The sequence below is a fragment of the Lipotes vexillifer genome, unplaced genomic scaffold (genome assembly GCF_000442215.2).
Source record: "Lipotes vexillifer unplaced genomic scaffold, Lipotes_vexillifer_v1.1 scaffold1489, whole genome shotgun sequence".
NCBI classification, from domain to species: domain Eukaryota; kingdom Metazoa; phylum Chordata; class Mammalia; order Artiodactyla; family Lipotidae; genus Lipotes; species Lipotes vexillifer.
The window spans coordinates 725,369-748,289 of NW_006776475.1; the positions used below are offsets into that span (position 1 = coordinate 725,369).

General features: G+C 40.2%; 2 protein-coding genes across 2 annotated transcripts in view; one reads left to right on the forward strand and one right to left on the reverse strand.

Moving 5' to 3' along the window:
• Positions 1-4,581: 4,581 nt before the first annotated feature.
• Positions 4,582-11,742, reverse strand: ORC6 (origin recognition complex subunit 6). Its single transcript, XM_007450388.1, has 7 exons — positions 11,662-11,742; positions 9,671-9,800; positions 8,273-8,436; positions 7,969-8,058; positions 6,666-6,778; positions 6,154-6,222; positions 4,582-5,131 (listed from the first exon to the last, which is right to left on the reverse strand). The coding sequence occupies exons 1-7, from the start codon at positions 11,724-11,726 to the stop codon at positions 5,004-5,006; spliced, it is 759 nt and encodes a 252-aa protein (XP_007450450.1). The 5' UTR covers positions 11,727-11,742; the 3' UTR covers positions 4,582-5,003.
• A 431-nt stretch (positions 11,743-12,173) lies between these two features.
• The window catches only part of VPS35 (VPS35 retromer complex component), a 34,058-nt gene continuing 23,310 nt past the window's right edge, over positions 12,174-22,921 (forward strand). Inside the window, exons 1-3 of the mRNA XM_007450389.1 lie at positions 12,174-12,275; positions 20,603-20,701; positions 22,016-22,112. Coding sequence (XP_007450451.1) covers positions 12,273-12,275; positions 20,603-20,701; positions 22,016-22,112 — 199 coding nt within the window. The 5' untranslated portion in view covers positions 12,174-12,272. The remainder of the gene's footprint in view (positions 12,276-20,602; positions 20,702-22,015; positions 22,113-22,921) is intronic.

The following is a 22,921-nucleotide window of genomic DNA, read 5'->3' on the forward strand; positions in this document are numbered from 1 at the left end:
AATTTTTTTTAACAATGAGCATGTATTGCTTTTAAAATTAAAAATTAGCAACCCACTGTCAAGTGTGGACCTTGTCTTGACCCTGATTTGAGCAAATAAACGATAAAAAGATATTTCAGAGACATCCAGGGAAATTTAATTCTAAATTGCATATTTGGGCTTCCTTGGTGGTGCAGTGGTTAAGAATCTGCCTGCCAATGCAGGGGACACGGGTTCGAGCCCTGGTCTGGGAAGATTCCACAAGCCGCGGAGCAACTAAGCCCGTGCGCCACAACTACTGAAGCCCATATGCCTAGAGCCTGTGCTCTGCAACAAGAGAAGCCACCACAATGAGAAGCCCGTGCACCGCAATGACAAGTAGGCCCCACTCACCTCAGCTAGAGAAAGCCTGCACGCAGCAACGAAGACCCGATGCAGCCAAAAATAAATAAATAAAAAAGTTTTTAAAAAATTGCATATTTGATGATAGAATTTCTATTAATATTGTGACGTATGATAATGGTAATGTGGCTATAATGTGGGTTAAATGACTTCAGGAAAAAGGGAGATACAGTTAAGCAAGTGTGGCAAAATCTTAACTGTTGGGTTTGGGTAGTCAGTACGGGGTAGCATAATATTGTCCTCTAGTAAAGAGGTATATATTTGTTGTATACATTTGAAAACTTTCATGATAAAACATTTTTTAATCAGTTAAATAAGCCAAGAGGAGCTGTTAAAGAAATGAGCTTCCAAAAAGTCTTTACAACAGTATTGAAATATATGGACCCGCGAAGTAGTAAGCGTCCATCGCTGGGGTATGAATGTGTTGGAAAACTGTGAAGGATTCCTGCCCTAGGAGGGCATTTGGACAAGATTGCTTTAAGGCAATTCCCTTACCCCACAACTAGTTTAAAAAATAACTAAGCACCTACTACATTCCAGATAAGATATATTACCATCACCTGCTTTCAGGGCATAGAAGAAAAAGTCACAAACAGTACTTATATTTATTCTCAAGAAATCAACAATGAAAAGGCAATCTTAAGAATGGGAGAAAATATTTGCAATAATTTTTTAATAGGGGGTTAATATTTACACTATATAAAGAACAACTCAACAACAAAAAACCTATTAAAAAAATGGGTGAAGGACTTGAACTGACATTTTCCCAAATAGCCAACAAGCACATGAAAAAGTGCTCACTAATCATTAGAGGAATGCAAATCAAAACCACAATGAGATACCACCTCACACCCATTTAGGATGGCTACTAACAAAAAAAAAACAGAAAATAAGTGTTGGCCAGGATGTGGAGAAATTGGAATCCTTGTGCACTGTTGGTGAGAATGTAATATGATGCAGTTATTATGGAAAACAGTATGGTGGTTCCTCAAAATTTTAAAACAGAGTTATCAAATGTCACTTCCAGGTAAATGCCCCAAATAATAGAAAGCAGGATCTCCAAGAGACACATAACTATACACGTCTATAGCAGCACTACTCACAACAGCCAAGAGGTAAAAGCAACCTAAATGTTCATTGACAGATGAATGGATAAAGTGTGGTATATCCACACAATGGAAAATTATTCAAAATTAAAAAGAAATTCTGACACATGCCACAATATAGATGAACCTCAAGGACATTATGCTAAGTGAAAAAAAGTAAAAAAACAAAAACAAAAACATATGATTCCACTTAGATGAAGTATCTAGCTAGAATAGTTAAAATTCAGACGGAGGTAGAATGGTGGTTGCCAGAGGCTGGGGGAGGGAGGAATGGGAGTTGTTTAATGGGTTTTATGGGTAGAGTCAGCTTTGCGAGATGAAGAGTTCTGGAGATCACATAACAATGTGAATGTACTTAACACTAGTGAACTGTACTCTTAAAAATTGTTAGGATGGTGAATTTTATATTTACCCCAATTTTTAAAAAAAGTGAATGTGCTTTAATTTTACCTGGTGATGAATAGATTGCTTTGACCCAAAGCTAGAATCTAAATCTTGGTACCAAAATCAAATTATATACCTTCTTAAAATAAATGAGGAAAAGACTCACATCCATTTTAGATCAAAATAATAATAGAAGCACTATTTAGTGAATGCCTTCTAAGTGTCACACACTTTACAAATATTACCTTTAATTATCACAAGGTAGATAATATTTCCATTTTATAAACAAGGAAACTGAAGCTCATTAAGGTTGTAATATTTCCTCAGGGTATAAGTGGCAGAGTCAGAATTTAAATGCAAGTGCATGTGGTTCCAAAGCTCACGTTCATTCCCCTCTACCACATGGCTGTGGGACATTATGCCTGTGTGGGATCATTTGATTACAGCATTTCTCTAACCTTAGCTTGCTTAGTGTCTAGAATTAAAAGGGGCTGGGAAAGAAAATCACTCCCTTAGTTACTTCTGTACTATGCAGCAGGTATTATACCTTATTTACAGCAGATAGAAGGCAACCACTATTATTGATTCCATTCTGATTAGGCTTTAAAAATTTGGATGCAATCACTTTATTGCATTCTTCATGGAAATACTTAATTAGATCATGTATTCTTTTTTTTGAAAGTTAATAAACTTTATTTTTTAGAGCAGTTTTTAGGTTCATAGCAAAATTGAGCAGGAAGGACAGAGATTTCCGCTATGCCCTCTGTACCTGCCCATACCGCCTCATCCACAACCTCCACTATTGACATCACCCACTACAGTGGGTGTATTTACTAGTTGATGAACCTACAATGACACATTGTTATCACTCAAAGTTCATTGCTAACATTAGGGTTCACTCTTGGTATTGCACATTCTGTGGGTTATATAATGATATATATCCACCATTGTAATATCATACAGAATAGTTTCACTGCCCTAAAAATCCTTTATGCTCTGCCTATTCATCTCTGCCCCCACCCCAACCCCTGGAGACCACCGATCTTTTTACTGTCTCCATAGTTTTTTCCTTTTTCATAGTGTCATATACTTGGAGCCATAAGGCCTTTTCATACTGGCTTCTTTCACTTAGAAGTACGCATTTAAATGTCCTCTATGTCTTTTCATGATGTGATAGCTCATTTCCTTTTAGTGCTGAATAATATTCCATGGTCTGGATGTACTACAGTTTATCCATTCACCTACTGAAAGACATCTTGGTTGCTTCTAAATTTTGGCAATTATGAATAAAGGTGCAATAAATATCAATGTGTAGGTTTTTGCAGACATAAGTTTTCAACTCATTTAAGCAAGTACCAAGGAGCGTGATTACTGGATTACATGCTAAGAGTATGTTTAGTTTCGAAAGAAGCTCCCAAACCGTCTTCCAAGTAGCTGTAACATTATGCCTTCCCACAAGCAACGAATGAGAGTTCCTGTTGTTCCACATCCTCGCCAGCATTGTTCTTCTCCTTCAATATTGACTTGTTGTTCTGGGTCTTTTAATTTTCATATAAACTTTAGTCTGTTGATATCCACAAAATGCTAGGACTTTGATTGGAATTGTATTGAATCTATAGATCAAGTTGGGAAGAACTAACATCTCAACAATATTGAGCCTTTCTATCCATGAACATGTAATCTCTCCATGCATTTTATTCTCCTTAGATATGTTGATATTTTATTGGAGTTTTGAAGTTTGCTTCGTAGTAGATCATGTATTCTTAATTTTGGTTAAAATCATGTCTGGCATGATGCCTCAGAGCCCCTAGCAACTTATCTTTCCAGGCCCTTTTCCATAGTTTTAAAGTAAGTATTTAGTAAGGTTACATTTTTCAGTATGTGGATATCAAAGAAAATAAACCTTGGGCTCTTTTTCAAAGTATAATTGACTTACAATATTATTTAAGTTTCAGGTGTACAATATAGTGATTTGATATTTCTACACATTATGATCACCAGTCTAGCTATCATGTCATCACAGTGATTGATTACATATTATTGACCATATTCCCTATGCTGTACATTACATCCCCATGACATTTATTTTATAACTGGTAGTTTGTACTCCTTAATCTCCCTCACCTATTTCACTCATCCCCTCTACCCACCTCCCCTCTGGCAACCACCAATTTGTTCTTTGTATGTTTTGTCTATTTGTGTTTTGTTTTTAGATTCCACATGTAAGTGAGATCATACGGTATTTGTATTTCTGACTTATTTCACTTAGCATAATGCCCTCTAGGTCTATCCATGTTGTCACACTTTAGTCTGTTTCTTAATTTTTTAATATGATGCTAATATATAATTATGTGAGACCTCTATGTGTTTCTTTCTGTATTTTAATACTTACTAAATACTTATACCAGGAGCTGTACTAAATGCTTTACATGTATTAGCTCAGATACTCCTCCAAATTATTCTATGAGGTGGACATTATTTTTATTCCTACTTATTGATTTGGCATAAAGAAGCTAATTAATTTGCTCAAGGTTTCACAGGTGGTAAATGGCTGAGCAGTGTTTTAAACCCAGAAAGTCTGATTTAAGAGTTTGTGCTCTGGGGAGCAGTATGGTTCAGTGTTCAGCAACCTGGGCTTTTTTCCCGCTAGAGTAGACGGCTTTTGGCATACCACAGATTCTCCCAAACTGATAACAACTGCACCTTGAACGCATATAAAAATAATATTTATTAACTTAGGTTGTACTATATATTTAGTCAAACCAAGAGATTAACACAAAAACTTAAGTAAAATCTTTAGACTCCATTCAGCTTGAATTTCATATTCTGGATAGGACAGGAGACTGTCTTTTGCTTAAAACAAAACAAGAAAGCAAAATAGCTTCAATGACATTTTGTAGGAGAGAGCAGACCTGTGGGGAGCCAAGGCTGAGCCAACCAGGCACTGTGGCTAATCTAACGAATTTGCTGCCCATGTGAGAGCCACCCTGCTCAGCCCCAATGCTGGTTTCTTTGCTGTTAAGGATAGGATCCTTGTTATAAAAGTTCAAACAAATTTCCAAAGCCCTCACATCTTCCTTGAGGTGGCAGATGTACTGCTGGTTTGCAGTACTGGTGGTCCGGAAGCTGAAATCACTCTGTTGTAGCCTTTTGTGCTTTGGCAGCATTTTCCAAAATTTTCCTTTTCCACTGTTCATAATCCTGTGTCAGATCTTCATCTTTTTGCGGTTTATGTGGGATCTCTACTACATTGTCTATTTCTATGAGAGAAAAAAAGTTTTTAATGTTTCAAAATCCTTATGTTTACAAATGAGTAAGAAAGAAGTAAGCTTTAAAACGTCTATCTTAATTAAGGTAATAGGGAATAAGATACCAAAATGAGAAGTGGAAACAGAAGTTAACACATCAGCTTTTCGCTCTCCCTTACACTCCAAGCATTCCGAGACATCTTGATGATACCTAACATTTATCAAGCCCTGAATCCAGCACTTTTTAATTGTATTATCTCATTCAACCCTCACCACAATTATGTGAAATGGGTGCTAATATTAATCACATTTTATAGATTAGGAAATTGAGGCTCACAGAAATTGTCACTTTCCTAGAATCAGAGCCACTCGGTGGTAAAGCAGGATTTGAACCTAAGCAGTTTGCCTTCAGATGTATTCTTAATTACATGATACTTCTGTAAACTACTGCTTGGAAAACTGGTCTTATCAAATGATTAACTTCCAGGATTTAGTTAAAATCTGACTTTTTTTTTAATCGAAGTATAGTTGATTTACAATGTTGTGTTAGTTTCCGGTGTACAGCAAAGTGATTCAGTTATACATATATGTATACTTTTTCATATTCTTTTCCATTATGGTTTATCACAGGATACTGAATATAGTTCCCTGTGCTACAGTAGGACCTTGTTGTTTATCCTTCGTATATATAATAGTTTGTACCTGATAGTCCCAAACTCCCAATCGAACCCTCCTCCTTGGCAACAAGTCTGTTCTCTATGTCTGTGAGTCTGTTTCTGTTTCGTAGATAAGTTCATTTGTGTCATATTTTATATTCCACATACAACTGATATCATATGGTATTTGTCTTTCTCTTTCTGACTTATTTCACTTAGTATGATAATCTCTAGATCCATCCATGTTGCTGCAAATATAAAATCTGACTCTTGTCAAGGCAAGCTGCTAAAGCAGCAAAGGGCTGTTCACTGCATTAAACCCACTGTACACTAATCCCATTGTACTAATTTCAATGTTCATCCGGTGTTAATAATCACCCGTTGCTGAAGGTTCAACCACTGTCTTCTTTTTCTTCCATGGTGGAGTAGCTGAATCTCCAGGGTCTCCTTTAGGGGAAAAAAAAGTATTATCAGAGTTAATTTTTCTCCTATTTTCAATTTTAGTTTTGGGGCTTATTTTGGATCACAAATAAAAACCAGCTACCTTGATTGACCAAATACTAGGATAAGGAGAAGGCAAATGATCTTGCCCTTCTCTTTTCTTTGGCTTTTCCTGTCAGACTTCAGAACAGAGAATCTATATTCTAGGTATGAATTTACGGAATCACAGGGCTGGGTTTTTTTGTTTTTGTTTTTTAGTTATTAAGCTATTTTATTTGAAAAATAGAAAAGAACAGTAATTTTCTCAGTAAAAACCGATCTTGTCTACAGATAGACAAGAATATATATTTCAGACAGCAGTTAGTTTGCAAGTTTGAAAATACTTAACTTTTACCAGCAGGTTTACATTTTCAAATGACACGTTCTTGCAACACGGAATGAATACTCACTGTCGATCAGCTGCCCAATCTTCTCTAACTGTTTACAGAGTCGATCAAACATGGCTTTTTTTACACCGGATGTGGCTGCCATTTTATTTTTGTCCACCTTTAGCTTTAGAATCCTACAAAAGAATTTGATAACTTACTGTTCTTAAGATCAGTATTGTTATCTTCTTTGGCCAACCAGTTATCAACTTATTTCCTTTCCACTCAGGCTTTATGAAGAGCCCCCAACTGTTTAATTTTCCCTTTATTTCAAACATATATCATTAGCTACAACCATGCAAACTTACCTTTTAAAGCTATTTATTTAGTTATTTATTGTACTGCGAGAGTTAAAATGCACACGGGGTCTGTTACATAACAAATGGGGCACATAGAAGACATATGCTATAGTACTTCATGCTTTATAGAACTCTTTCTTATACATCTCAGATGTTAACTTGCTAAATGACAATTACAGCATTTTAAAGTGTTTAACTCACTTTAAACACTTATGATGCTTATATTTATGACTACAAGAATATAAACCACCCTCCCCTCCAAAAACCCCCTCCCTAATAACGCTTCACAACAACCACTAATGAAAAATACAAAACAAACTTATTTAAAATAACAGACCCATTCAAACCTTTCTTTATTCAGTGAAATGTGCTTTCAAAAGTGAGGCTGTCAATACTGCTTTCTACCATAACAGGCATACTCCCTCCACACATACATATACCTTTGTTGAAATAAAGGGACTATTTCTATTCACTAATAGTAGCTAATGGAGCCAAACACACCAAAATCAGTGGTTAAATAGTAAGAAACCTATTCTTTAATAGGTTTCAATTTGTTTTCTAATGAGTTTTCCAGCAAGATAAAACAAGACAACTTTAGACAAAGATAACAATTACTAATATTTCCAGGGTAAAATTTCAGTATACACACAGATAACCCCAAAGATTCAAATTAAGAATTTATCATTGAAAAGTTTTATAAATTACTTGAAAAAGAGTTGCAATCAGTACTTAAAAAAATGTGACTGGAAAATCACAACTAAGCACTATTTTAATGAAAGGTTTCATGACTTAGCATACATATACATATATGTGGCTGTCACTTGGCAAGTGGGCTTTGGGCAACACTAGTTCCTAGTTGTCAGGTCCATCATGGGATAAACTGAGAATCGGGTCACTCGGCCTAAATATTAAGGTTATTTAGGAAGATACGCTCTGAGTTGAAATCAACTAAATTAGAAGTATTCTTTGGCAACGAGAAATTTATTTATAAATTATAGACTTTTCTGAATGTTCAAAGGAACACTTACTTGCATGCTGAAAGTAGTGCAGCAGTGGTGAAAAGCGGCCTGGATAAGTCAAGATCCACTTGCTGTGTCTGTGGAAGACTGGACTCATAGCTAAGTAAAAGCAGTGTTTGCAGAGTTATTTGTTAGAAAATATTATTTCAAAGAAACTGAAAATGCAAATCAGAACTTACAAACTATTTAAATGTATAAGATAGGCATTCTGTCACTTCAGCATATTAGTTATTTTTTAAGACGGAAAATTACCGTGACATTGGATATTTCTGCTTTATGTATCAGTATCGATTTTCAGTTATATGCCTCATACCTTTGCAGTATCTTTGAAGCCATGTTCACTGCTTCTGTACAGCTAAACTGTACAGCTAGGTCTCTTATTCCAATATTCGAGTTCAGGCCCAGTAAACACTCAAAAGATTTAAGACAACTCTGATACATCTTCTTGTTCAAACCAGAAAGTTTAATTAAATAAGCCTTTGAAAGGAAAAACAGGTGAATCATAAAAATCATAAGTGCTGTATATTAGTGCCTTTAACACTTGTTTAATAAGTCAACTTTTCAAGATTAATTAATTCTGTGGCAAGTCACTCTACCTAAAGGTTTAGCTTCATTTAGTCAAAAATCAGTAATCATGTCAGGCAAGTTAAGTACCGCTGGCAAGAAGCTCATACTATAGAAAGGCAGTCATGCATGTGTACAGATAATTTAAAATACAACACAGTGTTACCACAGCCAAGCTGTGAATTAAACAACACAGGAGATGCATATATGGTTATTTGCTTTAACAAAGGTGCCAACGTGCAATTCATTGGAAAAACAAAGGAGGGAAGTAGTGGGAGTGAGGTGGGGAGGGTGAGTGTGTGTGAAAGAGAGATAAGAGGGAAACTGGGAGAGAAACAGGAGGATCAACAACTGAGGGACTCCAACTCTGCTTGGGAAAGGAAAGCTTAATAAAGGATGTAACAGCAAGGCAGGGTCATTTTAAGACAAACAGGAGCTTGCTAGAAAAGCATTCCAGGTTAAAAAAAAAAGGCATTGCATTTACAAACTCAGTCATTAAGATGCATGGTCTGTTAAGTGAATAGTGTAGCTTGAGGTTAGTAGGGTTCAAGAAGGGCTGGAGAGTTTGATGGTAATGGGGAGCCAACCCATGGGGAGCCAACAGTGTTTTTAATGCTACCATTTTTATCAGTGTACCACTATGTGACAGGCACTGTGTTTAGAGTGTTACATATAGTACATTGTTTCCTCCTTACAATTATCCAGTGAAATGGATACCTTTATCCCCATTTGATGGATGAGGAAACTAGAGACTCACAGAGTTAGTAACCAGTGTTTGGTCTCAACATGTGAGTCTTGCCATAGCTTGGCTCTCAACCACTGTGACACTGGAAGAAAAATAATACATGGGTTTTAAAGTATGTGATTTAGGAGAATGATGCTAGTGGCAGTGTGGAAGACTGCCTTGTGTAAAGAAAGAGGTGCTCAGGAAAACTAGGTAGTAAAGAATAGAGAGAATGCTGCAAAAAATATTTTTTCTCAAACTCTACAAAATGATTCTAAAGTTCATCTAGAATAACATACGAGAATAGCCAGGAAAATTCTAAAACATGGAGTTTTGATGGGGGCTAGTCCAACCAGAGATGAAAACATGATTAAACTTCAGTGTTGCACCAGATTATTCAGACATTCAGTGGGACCTACTTACCCTGTCCAAGGGGCACTTCATGCAGGAAGCTGCAAGGTCCAGGCACATGACTGCATTGCTGGTTTCTGTGGTTCGTGCCGCCAGGCCAATACACTTCACATGGGACAGTCGCAAGTACTCCTCTGCTTTCCTGAGCAACACATTCACTAAAACTCTTTCCCAGAAGTTTGCCCAATACTTTGGTAAACAATGAATTCAGCCTGGCGGACTTCACTCCGACCCTAATTCCTATGCAAGTTTATTTGGGGCTGGGAATGAAACTCACATCTTTTGGGGGAGGACAGGGTTCTACAAAACAGAACAAACACTCTGACTCCAGACATCACTGTGCTCAAGTACTTTCAAGCAAAAGTAAGTTCCTGAAATCCTCCCCAAAAGGCCAACCCTTCTTTCAGCCTTCCATTACTGGAACAAGCATGAACTGTGACACAGGCAGGCAAGTGAGACCAGGGTTCCTGCTTCCTCTAAATCTGTGGTTCTTGGGACTTCACTGGTGGTGCAGTGATTAAGAATCCGCCTGCCAATGCAGGGTACACGCGTCTGATATCTGGTCCAGGAATATCCCACATGCCGCGGAGCAACTAAGGCCCTGCGTCACAGCTACTGAGCCTGCGCTCTAGAGCCCACGCGCCGAGAGGCCATGCTCTGCAACAAGAGAAGCCACTGCAATGAGAAGCCCGTGCACCGCAACTAAGAGTAGCCCCCACTCGCCGAAACTAGAGAAAGCCGGCGCACAGCAACGAAGACCCAACGCAGCCATACGTACATACATACATAAATAAATAAAAATAAATCTGTGGTTCTCAAACTTTAGTGTACATGACAGTCACCTTGGGGCTTGTGAAAAGATTGCTGGTCCCAGCCCGTTTTTGATCAGTAGGCCTATAGTGGGGCCTAAAAATGTGCATTTCTACCAAGTTCCAAGAAGATACTGATACTGCTGGTCCAGGCACCACACTTTGAGAACCACTGTTCTAAATGATTACGAGTCCAGGAGGTGTTCCTTTCCTTCCCTTCCATCACCTAATTGACAGTCCAGGCACCCAGGCTAGCCCTGCCCTCCCAGTTTAACTACAATACTTTCTTTCTTTCTTTTTCTTTTCTTTTCTTTTTTTTTTTTTTTTTTAATTATTTACTTATCGGCTGTGTTGGGTCTTCGTTGCTAAACGCAGGCTTTCTCTTGCGGCGAGCGGGGGCTACTCTTCGTTGCAGTGGTCAGGCTTCTCATTGCGGTGGCTTCTCTTGTTGTGGAGCACAGGCTCTAGGCACACGGGCTTCAGTAGTTGTGGCACGCCGGCTCTGTAGTTGTGGCTCACGGGCTCTAGAGTGCAGGCTCAGTAACTGCGGTGTACAGGCTTAGCTGCTCCGCGGCATGTGGGATCTTCCCGGACCAGGGCTCGACCTGTGTCCCCTGCATTGGCAGGCGGATTCTTCACCACTGCACCACCAGGGAAACCCCAATACTTTATTTCTAACCCTGGATCATGCAAAAGTCATTCCCATCTCCGGGGTTTTGCACAGGCTGCTGTCCCTGCTTGGGCCCTCTTCGCACATCTTCCCGTGGCTGGCACCTTCTCGGGTCTCAGCGCCAATGGCACCGCCCATCCGAGGCTTTCTCGCAAGTTTCTTTTAAATTAAAGGCTGCAGAGAAGCTGCGCCCTGCTCCATCCCCAGCGGCTCCGCCCACCACCCCATCCGCTTCCTGCGTAGTCGTTGCCACCATAGACACTGCCCTCCATGAGGTCTCTACCCCGTCTGTCTGCCTCCGCCGTAAACGCACTCTCAATAAGTTTCAGGGAAACGACCCAAGCTCTCCGCCTCTCTCCCTTTCCCACCACCGTGCATCCCACAGTGCTAGCTGTTCCCAGGGGCGTCTACACTCGCCCCTCCGGCCTGCTCACGAAGCCCACTGTCGGGAGATTTTTCTTAAGGTAAGGCCTAAATCCCTTCTGAGGGCGCAGGGCCGCTGGGGTGCGCCCGACCGGACTCACCTCAGCACCTCCGGCTCGCCGATGCCCAGGCGCGGGGCTAAACGCCGGATCAGACCAGGTTCCATGGCGCGGACAAAGACTACACCCGCAAACAGCTGCAACGCGACGAAACCCGCGCGCGGACGTCTCGCCAGCCAGTGAGGGCCGGGACCCACCCCCCCGCTGCATCTGGATTGGTTGGGACAAGAAGTTGCGACTACCCCGTAAACCAATCCTGGTCTTCCTCTTGAGCGTGCGCGCTGCGAGTACACGCGCCAAGGCAGAAAGTGAATGTGCTCCGGCAGCTCCCATTCCTTTTATTCCTCCCTTTTAGGCAGACTCAAGTCTTAGGCTCTTGCTGTCTCCTTCCTGCAGCCGAGGGATTTGCGCCTACTCCGCACTGTCCCGCCACACACTGTGGAGAGATTGGCTGTCGCCTAGGTTCCTCAGTCCAGCGTGAAGTGACAAGGACCAATAAATACGCGAGACTTGGAGGTCCAATCTAGGAGCTGCCTGCAGGGTCCGAAGGCGGAGCTAGAGGGGGCGGGGCTTGGAGGGGCTGCAGAGTCACCTGACCGCGGGAGGCTCCGCGCGGGGTGGGTGCTGCTAGCTGCAGGCTTAGGGGAATCGCCATGGTGAGTGCTGAGGGGCCGCGGGCCCCGGGCCGACCCTTCTCCCAGCACCTGCTCACTCCCACCGCCTTGGAGCCTTGCAGGAGGAGTCGGGGCCCCGCAGCCGGGTCGGGGCTAATACCAGCCCGGCTTGGCCTGCGGGGTGGGCGACAGGCCGGGGAAGGCCGCAGGCGGGGCGATCCGGGCTCGGGTGGGCGGGGGTGCTTGGCCGCGGCCGTTACTCTTTGAGGAGGTGTCTCCGCCCATTAGCCCTGGGGGTCCTTGATGGCCTGCGGCCCCTTTGAGTGGAGTCGGCCACCGCCCGCCTTGATGGGATCCAGAGTGCCGGTTCTGGGCGTCTGGCTGGAACGGGAGCGTGCGGAGGGCCTGAGGCTCAGAGGTGGCGTTGGGATCCGCCCAGAGGCTGCTCCCTTGCTGGCAGTTCCACCTTTGTGCCTGGTAGTGCTTTCTTATCCCTTCCTTGTGCAAGAAATACCTTCCGGAGGGGCCTTAATGGTACCCGGGCCTTCTTCGGCCTCATAGCCCCTTTCGATTGCAGTGTGTGTCAGAATTCTAGGGACTCGCTTACGTGAATTTCCTGGAAGGACTCATGCTCTCTGATATCTACTAATTCTGAGAGACGGAAAGGAGACTGCTTGTTTCCTTTAACACTTGTTCGTTGGGCGTCCTGGCTCTCTTACTGACCTCCCCATTGATGAAATCCAAGTGTTTTACTTCCTGGAAGTAGGCATACTCCTTAGCGCCTCTCCGTGCTGGCAGCAAATCGTGGTGTGGCTGTTGGCTGGTGAACTTGAACTTCCTCAAAATGTGAATCCTTGTGTCTAGTTTCCACAAAGGCAAGTTGTCACTTGCATTTTATTAGCGTTTGACATAGTCTGCACAGTATGAATAATGTTTTTGGATGTTGGTGTACAGTATGTCAGTTTTATCTCACTATTCACTTTACGCAGACAGGCTTCTGAAAACCTGTAAGCCTGGAAACGGGTCGCTTTAAATGTATTAATGCCAGAAAGCAGAATGTTTGACATATATTACTTTCATATAATATGATGCCATACAAGGTGATTTTGCTTATTTCTCAGAATTTTTAGTTGGGAATTGATATGAGAACGGTGCAAAAATTAAACTAGGATTTCTCTGTTTCTCAACATTTATGGATTGACATTTATAGTGTTTTGTAATCAAAGCAGTTACTTGAGGATCTACTATACATCCAGATTCTGTGCTTGATGAACCAGTTTGGAGCAGTGAGCCAGACACACAGTCCTGTTCTCATGAATTTTATTGGGAAAGAAAACTTGAGTAGCAGTCTTGTCACAGCCACTGTCTCTGTGACTTGGGCAAGTCACTCAGTCTTCTTTGAGTCTCCTTTTTGCATCTGAAAACAAATGTTGCCTCTTTGGCCCTTCCCAATCCTAAAATTCTAGGATCCAGTTCAATTCATCATGCATCTTGTGTGCCTTTGTCATGGACTGTGCTGGGCACTGGGAACATAGTCCTTGCTTTCAAAGAACTTAAGGGTCTAGCAGGGAAGACGTGCTTGTGGCACTTAATGGAATACAGTCTGAGGATCGTTTTGCTAGCACTGTCAACTCAGTGTTGTGGGGCCCTGGAGCGAGAGACAGTTCTGCCTGAGGAGCTTGGGAAAGACTACAGGAAGTAACATGTTAACTTTGATTCTGAGGAAGGTGAGCAGAAATTCCCCAGGTGGAGAAGAAAGCGTATTGCTAGTAGATAAAGCTGGGAGAAGTGAGTGCTCATGGTGTGTGCCATCATAGGATTCCTGGGGAAATTTATTGGTAAATTAAGGTGGAGACACTTTGGTATTAAAATACATGTTTGGACGTTCCCATCCCTTCATCATCCTTAGTTCTCCCTACTTCAATTGCTGTTTTGTGTCATCATCATTTTTAAAATAGTACTTTCATTAACATAATGAAATTCTGTATCTTTGTGAGACTGGTTATTTTCACTTTACAGTTGCTTTGCATAGCGTTGTTAGATTACATCTGTAGCATGAGTGGAGAGATTGACAAATAAGTTTCTAGGATCGTTGGAGATAATTGCTGATATCTAAGGGGGATATAATAATAATGGTAACACTTATGTGAAGTGCTTATTACTAATTGCTAAGCACTTTTCAAGCTTTATCTGTGTCATTTCACTTATTACTCATAATGGTGATGTAAGTACTCTTATTAACCTTGTTTGCTACGAGAGGAAGTGAAAGCACATTGTTTGAATGGAGAATAGTTTTATAAGTGATATGTTCATAGTGACCTTTGTTTTCTCTGCACCTTTTTTAAAAAAAATAAATTTATTTATTTAATTTTGCCTGCGTTGGGTCTTCATTGCTGCACACGGGCTTTTTCTAGTTGCGGCGAGCTGGGGCTACTCTTTGTTGTGGTGCATGGGCTTCTCATTACGTGGCTTCTCTTGTTGCAGAGCATGGGCTCTAGGCGCGCGGGCTTCAGTAGTTGTGGCCCATGGGCTTAGTTGCTCCGCGGCATGTGGGATCTTCCCGGACCAGGGCTCGAACCGTCCCCTGCATTGGCAGGCAGCTTCTTAACCACTGCGCCACCTCTCTGCACCTTTTAACTGTGTAGACTTGGGAGGGCTGTTCGGCTTGAGTCTCAGCTAAAATGGGCCTGATCACAAATGTTAATTTGATCTTGACTCTGTAGTGTTTCCATTTTTCTCTGATGCATGTAGCTGCTATGTACAGAGTCATTTGTAAACGGAGAACCACTTTCATGAGTGAGGAATCATTGGTTACCTGGCTTGTGTTTAATGAGAGCGTGTTCACGTTATACCTGACACTACTCTCAATGTGACACTTCCCAGGAAGGGCATCTAGATGTTCCTTTAGAATAGCCATTTGGGGACTTCCCTGGTGGTGCAGTGGGGAAGAATCCGCCTGCCAATGCAGGGGACACGGGTTCAAGCCCTGGTCCGGGAAGATCCCACATGCCGCAGAGCAGCTAAGCCCGTATGGCACAACTACTGAGCCCACGTGCCACAACTACTGAAACCCGTGCACGTAGAGCCCATGCTCCGCAACAAGAGAAGCCACCGCAATGAGAATCCTGTGCACTGCAATGAAGAGTAGCCCCTGCTCGTCACAACTAGAGAAAGCCCACACACAGCAATGAAGACCCAATGAAGCCAAATAAATAAATAAGTAGAATAGAATAGCCGTTTGTATAATAACTACATTGTCTTACAAGTAATATGTAAAAATACATTAATATAGCTTTATCTCTTCATTTGTAGCCTACTAATAAGTCTGTAATTTTCTACATTGCATATATATATGTTTCTATTAATTTTAAACCCCATTGATACAAAATTTAAAAATGTTGCCAATTAGTTTACAGATTACTGAATCTGGTCATTTCTATACAAGTATTTTTGAATTGCTTGTAATCTCTTTATAACCACAGTTTTATTTGCTATATAATTATACACAATAGCCAAAAGGTAGAAGCAACCCAAATATCTATCAACAGATGAACAGATAAACAGAATGGTATATACACATGATGAAGTATTATTTAGCCTTAAAAAGAAGGAAATTTTGACATATGCTACAGCATGGATGAGCCTTGAAGATATTATGCCAAGTGAAATAAGCTGGACACAAAAGGGCAATATTGTATTATTCCACTTATATGAGGTCAAACTTCTAGAGAGAAGTCAAACTCCTAGAGAAAAAAAGTAAAGTGTTGGTTGCCTGGAGTGCAAGTCGGGGGATGGGGAGTTACCGTTTAATGGGCACAGAATTTCCTTTTGGAAAGGTGAAAAAGTTCTGGAGATAGATGGTGGCAATGGCTGTAAAACGATGTAAATGTGCTTAATGCTACCGAACCGCACACTTCAGAATGGTTAAAATGGCAAATTTTATGTTATATATGTTTTACCACACTAAAAATTATAAAAATTTCCTGATGTATCACTACTTATCTCTAAGTTGGCCATCTGAATCTAGTGAAATCCATTGATTCTAATAATTGTTAAATCTATTGCATCCAGAGTTTAGAGCCAGAAAACCCAAACCATAGCTTGGTCTTCCTGAAGTTTTCAGATGGCTAGACCGTGATGAACAGTGAATTTCATGAAGTCAGAATCCTTAAATGCTCATGTTCTCCTTGCCAACATTTTATACTAATAGTTCTGTTGTATAAATTAGTGTTGAGTTTAAAAGATACATAACTTTTTCTTTGAAATTTATTTATGCTTATGAAGAAGTATGGTCATAGGGAAACTCAGTTTACTAGAGTTTGCCACAGGAAAAGATAGAGAGATGCTTGGCATTGCTTATTATTCAATTAATTTTTTTCCTCTTTCCAAAATTAGACCAAGAAAGTATTCTATTTTTATGAATGATTCTAGTTCAGAAGTGGGTTTTATGTGCTTTTTGTTAATCTCGAAATTAAGTGTTGTTTTGATTGTCATTGATAATGGAGCAGACCAGATTTAACTTTCATGTTTATAAGTAAGTGCTTGCCTTCCATCTTCCTAGTTCATTGTGTAAGCGGCATTCTATCTCTAGTCATTTTTCTTTTTTATTAAGGTAGAATTCACATAAAATTGACTGACCATTTTAAAGCGAACAATTCAGTGACATTTCGTACATTAACAATGTTGTATGACTACCATCTCTGTCTAGTTTCAAAACATTTTTATCACCCGAAAAGGAAACCCTGTACTCATTAAGCAGTTACTCATCCACTCTCCCTCCTGGTAACCACCGGTCTGCTTTTTGTTTCTATGGATGATTTACCTATTCTGGATGCAAGCTTACTTCGTTTTATTGTGCTTTTGCTTTACTGCATTTTTTTTTTTTAACAAGTTGAAGGTTTGTGGCAACTCTGCAGCTAGAAAGTCTTTTGGCGCCATTTTTCCAACAGCATTTGCTTACTTCATGTCTTTGTGTTACATTTTGGTAATTCTTGCAATGTTTCAAACTTTTTCATTATTATATTTGTTCTGGTGATTAGTGATCTTTGATATTACAATTGTAATTGTTGTGGGGTGACACAAACTGTGCCTATACGAGTGGGCAAACTTAATTGATAAATGTGTGTATTCTGACTGCCCCCCGACTGGCTGTTCCCCGTTACTCTCCCTCTCCTTGAGCCTCCCTATTCCCTGAGATACAACAATATTGAAATTAGGCCAATTAATAGCCCTACAATGGCCTCTAAGTGTTCAAGTGAAAGGAATGGTTGCACGTTCTCACTGTAAATCAAAAGCTAGAAATGATTAAGCTCGGTGAGGAAGGCATGTCAAAAGCTCAGCCTCTTGCACCAGTTAGCCAAGCTGGGAATGGAAAGGAAACGTTCTTGAAGGAAATTAAAAGTCCTACTCCAGTGAACACATGAAGGATAAGAAGGCACAACAGCCTTATGGTTGATAACGCAGAAAGTTTTAGTGGTCTGGATAGATGATCAGACCAGCCACCACATTTCCTTAAGCCAAAGCCTAATCCATAGCAAGGCCCTCTCTTCAGTTCTTTGAAGGCTGAGAGAGGTTAAGGAAGGTGCAGAAGAAAAGTTTGAAGCTAGCAGAGGTTGGTTCATGAGGTTTATGGAAAGAAGCCATTTCTGTACCATAAAAATGCAAGGTGAAGCTGCAAATGGTGATGTAGAAGCTGTAATAAGTTATCCAGGAGGTCTAGATAAGACAATTAATGATGGTGGCTACACTAAACAACAGATTTTCAATGTAGACAAAACTCTCACAGCTAGAGAGGAGAAGTCAACGTCTGGCTTCAAGAACAGGCTGACCCTCTTGTTAGGGGCTAATGCAGCTGATGGCTTTAAGTTGAAGCTGATGCTCATTTACCGTTCCTAAAATCCTAGTGTCCTTGTGAATTATGGGCCTGTGCCCATAAATGGAAAAACAAAGCTTGGATGACAGCACATCAGTTTACAACATAATTTACTTAATGTTTTAAACTCACTGCTGAGACCTAGTGCTCAGGAATAAAGGATTCCTTCCAAAATATTAATGCTCATTGACAATGTACCTGGTCACCCAAGAGCTCTGACGGAGATGTACAGTGAGATTAATACTGTTTTCACGCCTGCTAACACAACATCCATTCTGTAGCCAACAGATCAAGGAGTTATTTTGAATTTCAAGTCTTGTTATTTAAGAAATATATTTCATAAGGCTATAGCTGCCATAGTTAGTGATTCCTTTGATGGATCTGGATAAAGTAAAGCCATTAAGAATATTTGTGATTCATGGGAAGAGGTCAAAATATCAACATACACAGGAGTTTGGAGGAAGTTGATTCTAATCCTCATGGATGACCTTGATTGGTTTAAGACTTCAGTGGAGGAAGATGTGGTGGAAATAGCAAGAAAACTAGAATTAGAAGTAGAGGCTGAAGATGTGCCTGAACTGCTGTAATCTCATGATCAAACTAACAGATGAGGAGTTGCTTCTTATGGATGAATAAAAAAGTGGTTTCTGGAGATGGAATCTACTTCTGGTGAAGATACTGTGAAGATTGTTGAAATGACAATAAAGGAATTAGAATATTACATAAACTTAGTTGATAAAGCAGGGCAGGGTTTGAGAGAACTACAATTTTGAAAGAAGTTCTACTATGGGTAAAATGGTATCAAACAGCATTACATGCTGCCGAGAAATCGCTCATGAAAGGAAGAGCCAGTCGCTGAGGCAGACTTCATTGTTGTCTTATTTTAAGAAGTTGCCACGACCACCCCAGCCTTCACCCTGATCAGTCAGCAGCATCGACATCAATGTAAGACCCTCCACCAGCATAAAGAGAATGACTGAAGGCTCAGATGATGGGTAGCAGTTTTTAACAATAAGTTTTTGTTTTTGGTATGTGAGCCTCTCACTGTTGTGGCCTCTCCTGTTGCGGAGCACAGGCTCCGGATGTGCAGGCTCAGCGGCCATGGCTCATGGGCCTAGCCGCTCCGCGGCATGTGGGATCTTCCCGGACCAGGGCACGAACCCGTGTCCCCTGCATCGGCAGGCGGACTCTCAACCACTGCGCCACCAGGGAAGCCCCAATAAGTTATTTTTAAATTAAGGTATATACATTGTTTACTGAGACATAATGCTATTGCACACTTAATAGACTACAGTACAGTGTAAACATAACTTTTGTACATGCTATGAAACCAAAAAGTTTGTGTGACTCACTTTATTGCAATATTTGCTTTATTGCTGTGGTCTGGAACTGAACGTGCAATATCTCTGAGGTATGCCTGTATTTCATATCAGTGGAGTCATACAATATGTGGTCTTCCGTGTCGTTTCTTTCAATTAGCATAATGTTTTCTAGGTTAGTTCACGTAGCATGTATCAATACTTCACTCCTTATGATTGACTAATATTTCTTATATGTGTATATGTGTATTGTTTATCCACTCATCTGTTGATCCTTTAGTCATTTTTTATTAAAAACATAATCTAAAACCAGCTTATTCATTCGTACAGTGAACATTTATGAAGCATCCATTATGTGTCAGGCAATGTGTTGGGTCCCAAGGATGTAAAAATGGCCATCATTTATAATTATAATGTGATACCTGCTGTAGTAGAGGTGTAACACAGTGTTTATACAACATAAGGGGTGGAGTGGTTAACATTGCTTGACAGGTGGATCTAATTCATCTTGCAAGCAGATTTTTCTGATGGCAAAGAGAAGACTATATAGATGTATTTCGTTCATTATAACTGTAGATCTCTATATTTGAAATGATAAGGTAGGTTCTTGAGGAGAGTACTCTTTATGGTGTTCTACTACAGGTCACTGACAATAAATTTAGCTATTTTATTTCTAAGCTGTTTAGTCCCTCCTTATATATTACCTAAGGGGATAAGTGTTCTCATAAACTAGTTCCTTAGTCTGCCTAAGAATAGACTAAGATGCAGATGAGAGGCTTTTAGAGATTTGGGTTAGACTATACTTACCACCACAGATTGGTTATGTTCCAGTTGAATTCAGAGTGTATTAGCAGAACATAGGCAGCCATAAACTACCACCTTATATTTCTTTGAAGCCAACCTGCTACAGGAATGTTGAGTCAGTTTCTGAGAAGAAGAAATTCTCTGTACATATTACTTTTCTCCTTCAGCAATCTTATGCTGTTAACTTCAGTGATGGCACATCTCTCTGTTCAGTTGTCAAAAATTGATAAATTAGTTTGAGATGTAGAACTGGAATGAGTCTTATGTGAAAGCCTTGGAAATATAAAGTATGGTGGGAAATATAGAAAGAACAGATTTACTAGAAGAGAGTGCTAATGAGACATTAATGAGAGGTTTTTAAAAAATTTTTTCAGCCTACAACACAGCAGTCACCTCAGGATGAGCAGGAGAAGCTCTTGGATGAAGCCATACAGGCTGTGAAGGTCCAGTCATTCCAGATGAAGAGATGCCTGGTAAGAAGGACAGTTGCAGTCTGTGTATTCCTAAGAACACATATGCAGTGTTCTCTAAAGTTGTATAGCACTACTGCTTCTGGTAAATCTAATCTTCAGTCCCACTTCCCTCAAGCACTGCTTGGAGCAGTTTCAACAGATAGCCCTGTTGAAATATTTACTTACCATTATATTTTTGTTTTGAGATTGTCTGTCTTCCCTACCAGCATGTAAGCTCCATGAGGACAAGAGACCCTAACTCCTATTTACACATCACTATATTATCACCATACCCTGTCTCACCTGAATTACTAGCCTCATTAGTTCTGTACCTCAGAACTGAGGAGTACTTGACATATAATCGTTGCTTAATAAATATTGGTTGAACAAATGGATTTAAATGCTTTCAACTTGAATTATTCAGCTTTCCCCCCCATCTTGAATGATTTTATTTCTGTCCTGAATAGATACATTTTTTGCAGGAACTACCTTAAAAATTAGACCTATTTATATATTTTCATATTCTGAAAGGGTAGGAGATTATCTGTGTAGAAACTATAAATTCTCTGGATTAAAATTTAAGAAATGGAACCAAATAGGCTAGTACTTCAAGTTGTAAGTTGCTGTGTTGATGATGACAATAATATCTTGCCTCTGTAAAGTGTCTTAGAGTTTCTAAAGCTTAGTAATATGCTCTTTTAACCAATTGTATCTACTGTATTGCTTTTCTCGCAAACCAATTTGTAAAAACAAAACTCTTGGAATGGAGAAAATGGGTGAGCATGGAGCTTGCTATTGCTTGCTTCTGTCTCTTTCTGTGTATGAATAGTGTTTCCTGTATCTAAAGAAATTGTCTGCCTTTATGTGTTAAGTGGGACACATGGACATTGTGAGGAGGAAAGCGTAATTAAAGGAGTAGTCATTCCAGACATCTCTGAAGAGTATTTAACCTATGACCAAACCATTGTCAGAATAGTATCTTGCTTCAAAAGGATCAGTATGCCAGTTTTCTTTATTGCAGGTAAAATATGAATTGGTGGAGTTATAGTTTCAGAGTTGCTAGGGGTTGTAAAGATGAGTTATTGCCAGGAAGCTTGCAGCCCTAGATAAATTAGATTTGCTAAGCTTTGCAGCCCTGGTGAGGAATTGTTTCTTATTCTTTTCAGAAAGAGAAGGCAGGGTGAAACTAAACTTGATTTTTATGTGATTAAAATACTTTAGGTGCTGTATACTTATAAAACTGTGTAACAGATCCTTGGCGAAAGAGTTTATATAACCAAGTTAAATGTTCATTTAAATTAAGCATTCTCACCAATTCTCTTGGTATTTCTGTAGGACAAAAACAAGCTTATGGATGCTCTGAAACATGCTTCTAATATGCTTGGTGAACTTCGGACTTCTATGTTATCACCAAAGAGCTACTATGAACTTTGTATCTTTTGAATGTTGAAGAATGAACATTTTGATCATATTTTTTCTCGATAAGGCCATATTTTGTTTGTTCCTTAAGTTTTTCTGAAGTTGTGTTATTGTCTTAACCAAATAGTACTCCTTCTCCATGCAAATGTGCTCAGTGAGAAAAAGAAAAACTTAGTATCAGAAACCCTTTTTCTATGCTTAAATTTCAAGTGGGTTGTTGTTACATCTCAATTTTCAGACTCTCATGAAGGTTACTGAAAGTATTAGACAATTGGTTCTTTTTGTTTGTTTGTTTTTTAATTTGTTTTGGGCTGTGCTGGGTCTTCGTTGCTGTGCGCGGACTTTCTCTATTTGAGGCGAGCGGGGGCTACTCTTCGTTGCGGTGCGCAGGCTTCTCGTTGCAGTGGCTTCTCTTGTTGCGTAGCACAGGCTCTAGGCTTGCGGGCTTCAGTAGTTTTAGCACACTGGCTCAGTAGTTGTAGCACACTGGCTCAGTAGTTGTGGCTCGCAGGCTCTAGAGCACAGGCTCAGTAGTTGTGGCGCACGGGCTTAGTTCCTCCGCAGCATGTGGGATCTTCCCGGACCAGGGCTCGAACCCGTGTCCCGTGCATTGGCAGGCGGATTCTTAACTACTGCGCCACCAGAGAAGTCCCTAGGCTGTTGATTCTTTAATGCTAAGATTTTGTCATGCAGGACTCTGAAATGGAAAGGAAATCAATGCTTTGCCATTTCAAAACCCTTTAGTAGTCTGACAGGCAATCTTGTTTTTTGTTGCCTTGCTTAACCAGACATCTTTTAAAACCCTCATTTTAAAGTAGGGAA

Coding starts and splice junctions, on each gene's coding strand:
- ORC6 (XM_007450388.1), bottom strand. CDS start 11,726: ATGGAACCTGGTCTGATCCGGCGTTTAGCCCCGCGCCTGGGCATCGGC. Junction 9,801..11,661: donor GGCGAGCCGGAGGTGCTGAG/GTGAGTCCGGTC, acceptor TGTGTTGCTCAG/GAAAGCAGAGGAGTACTTGC. Junction 6,779..7,968: donor GCACTACTTTCAGCATGCAA/GTAAGTGTTCCT, acceptor ATTCTTTTGTAG/GATTCTAAAGCTAAAGGTGG.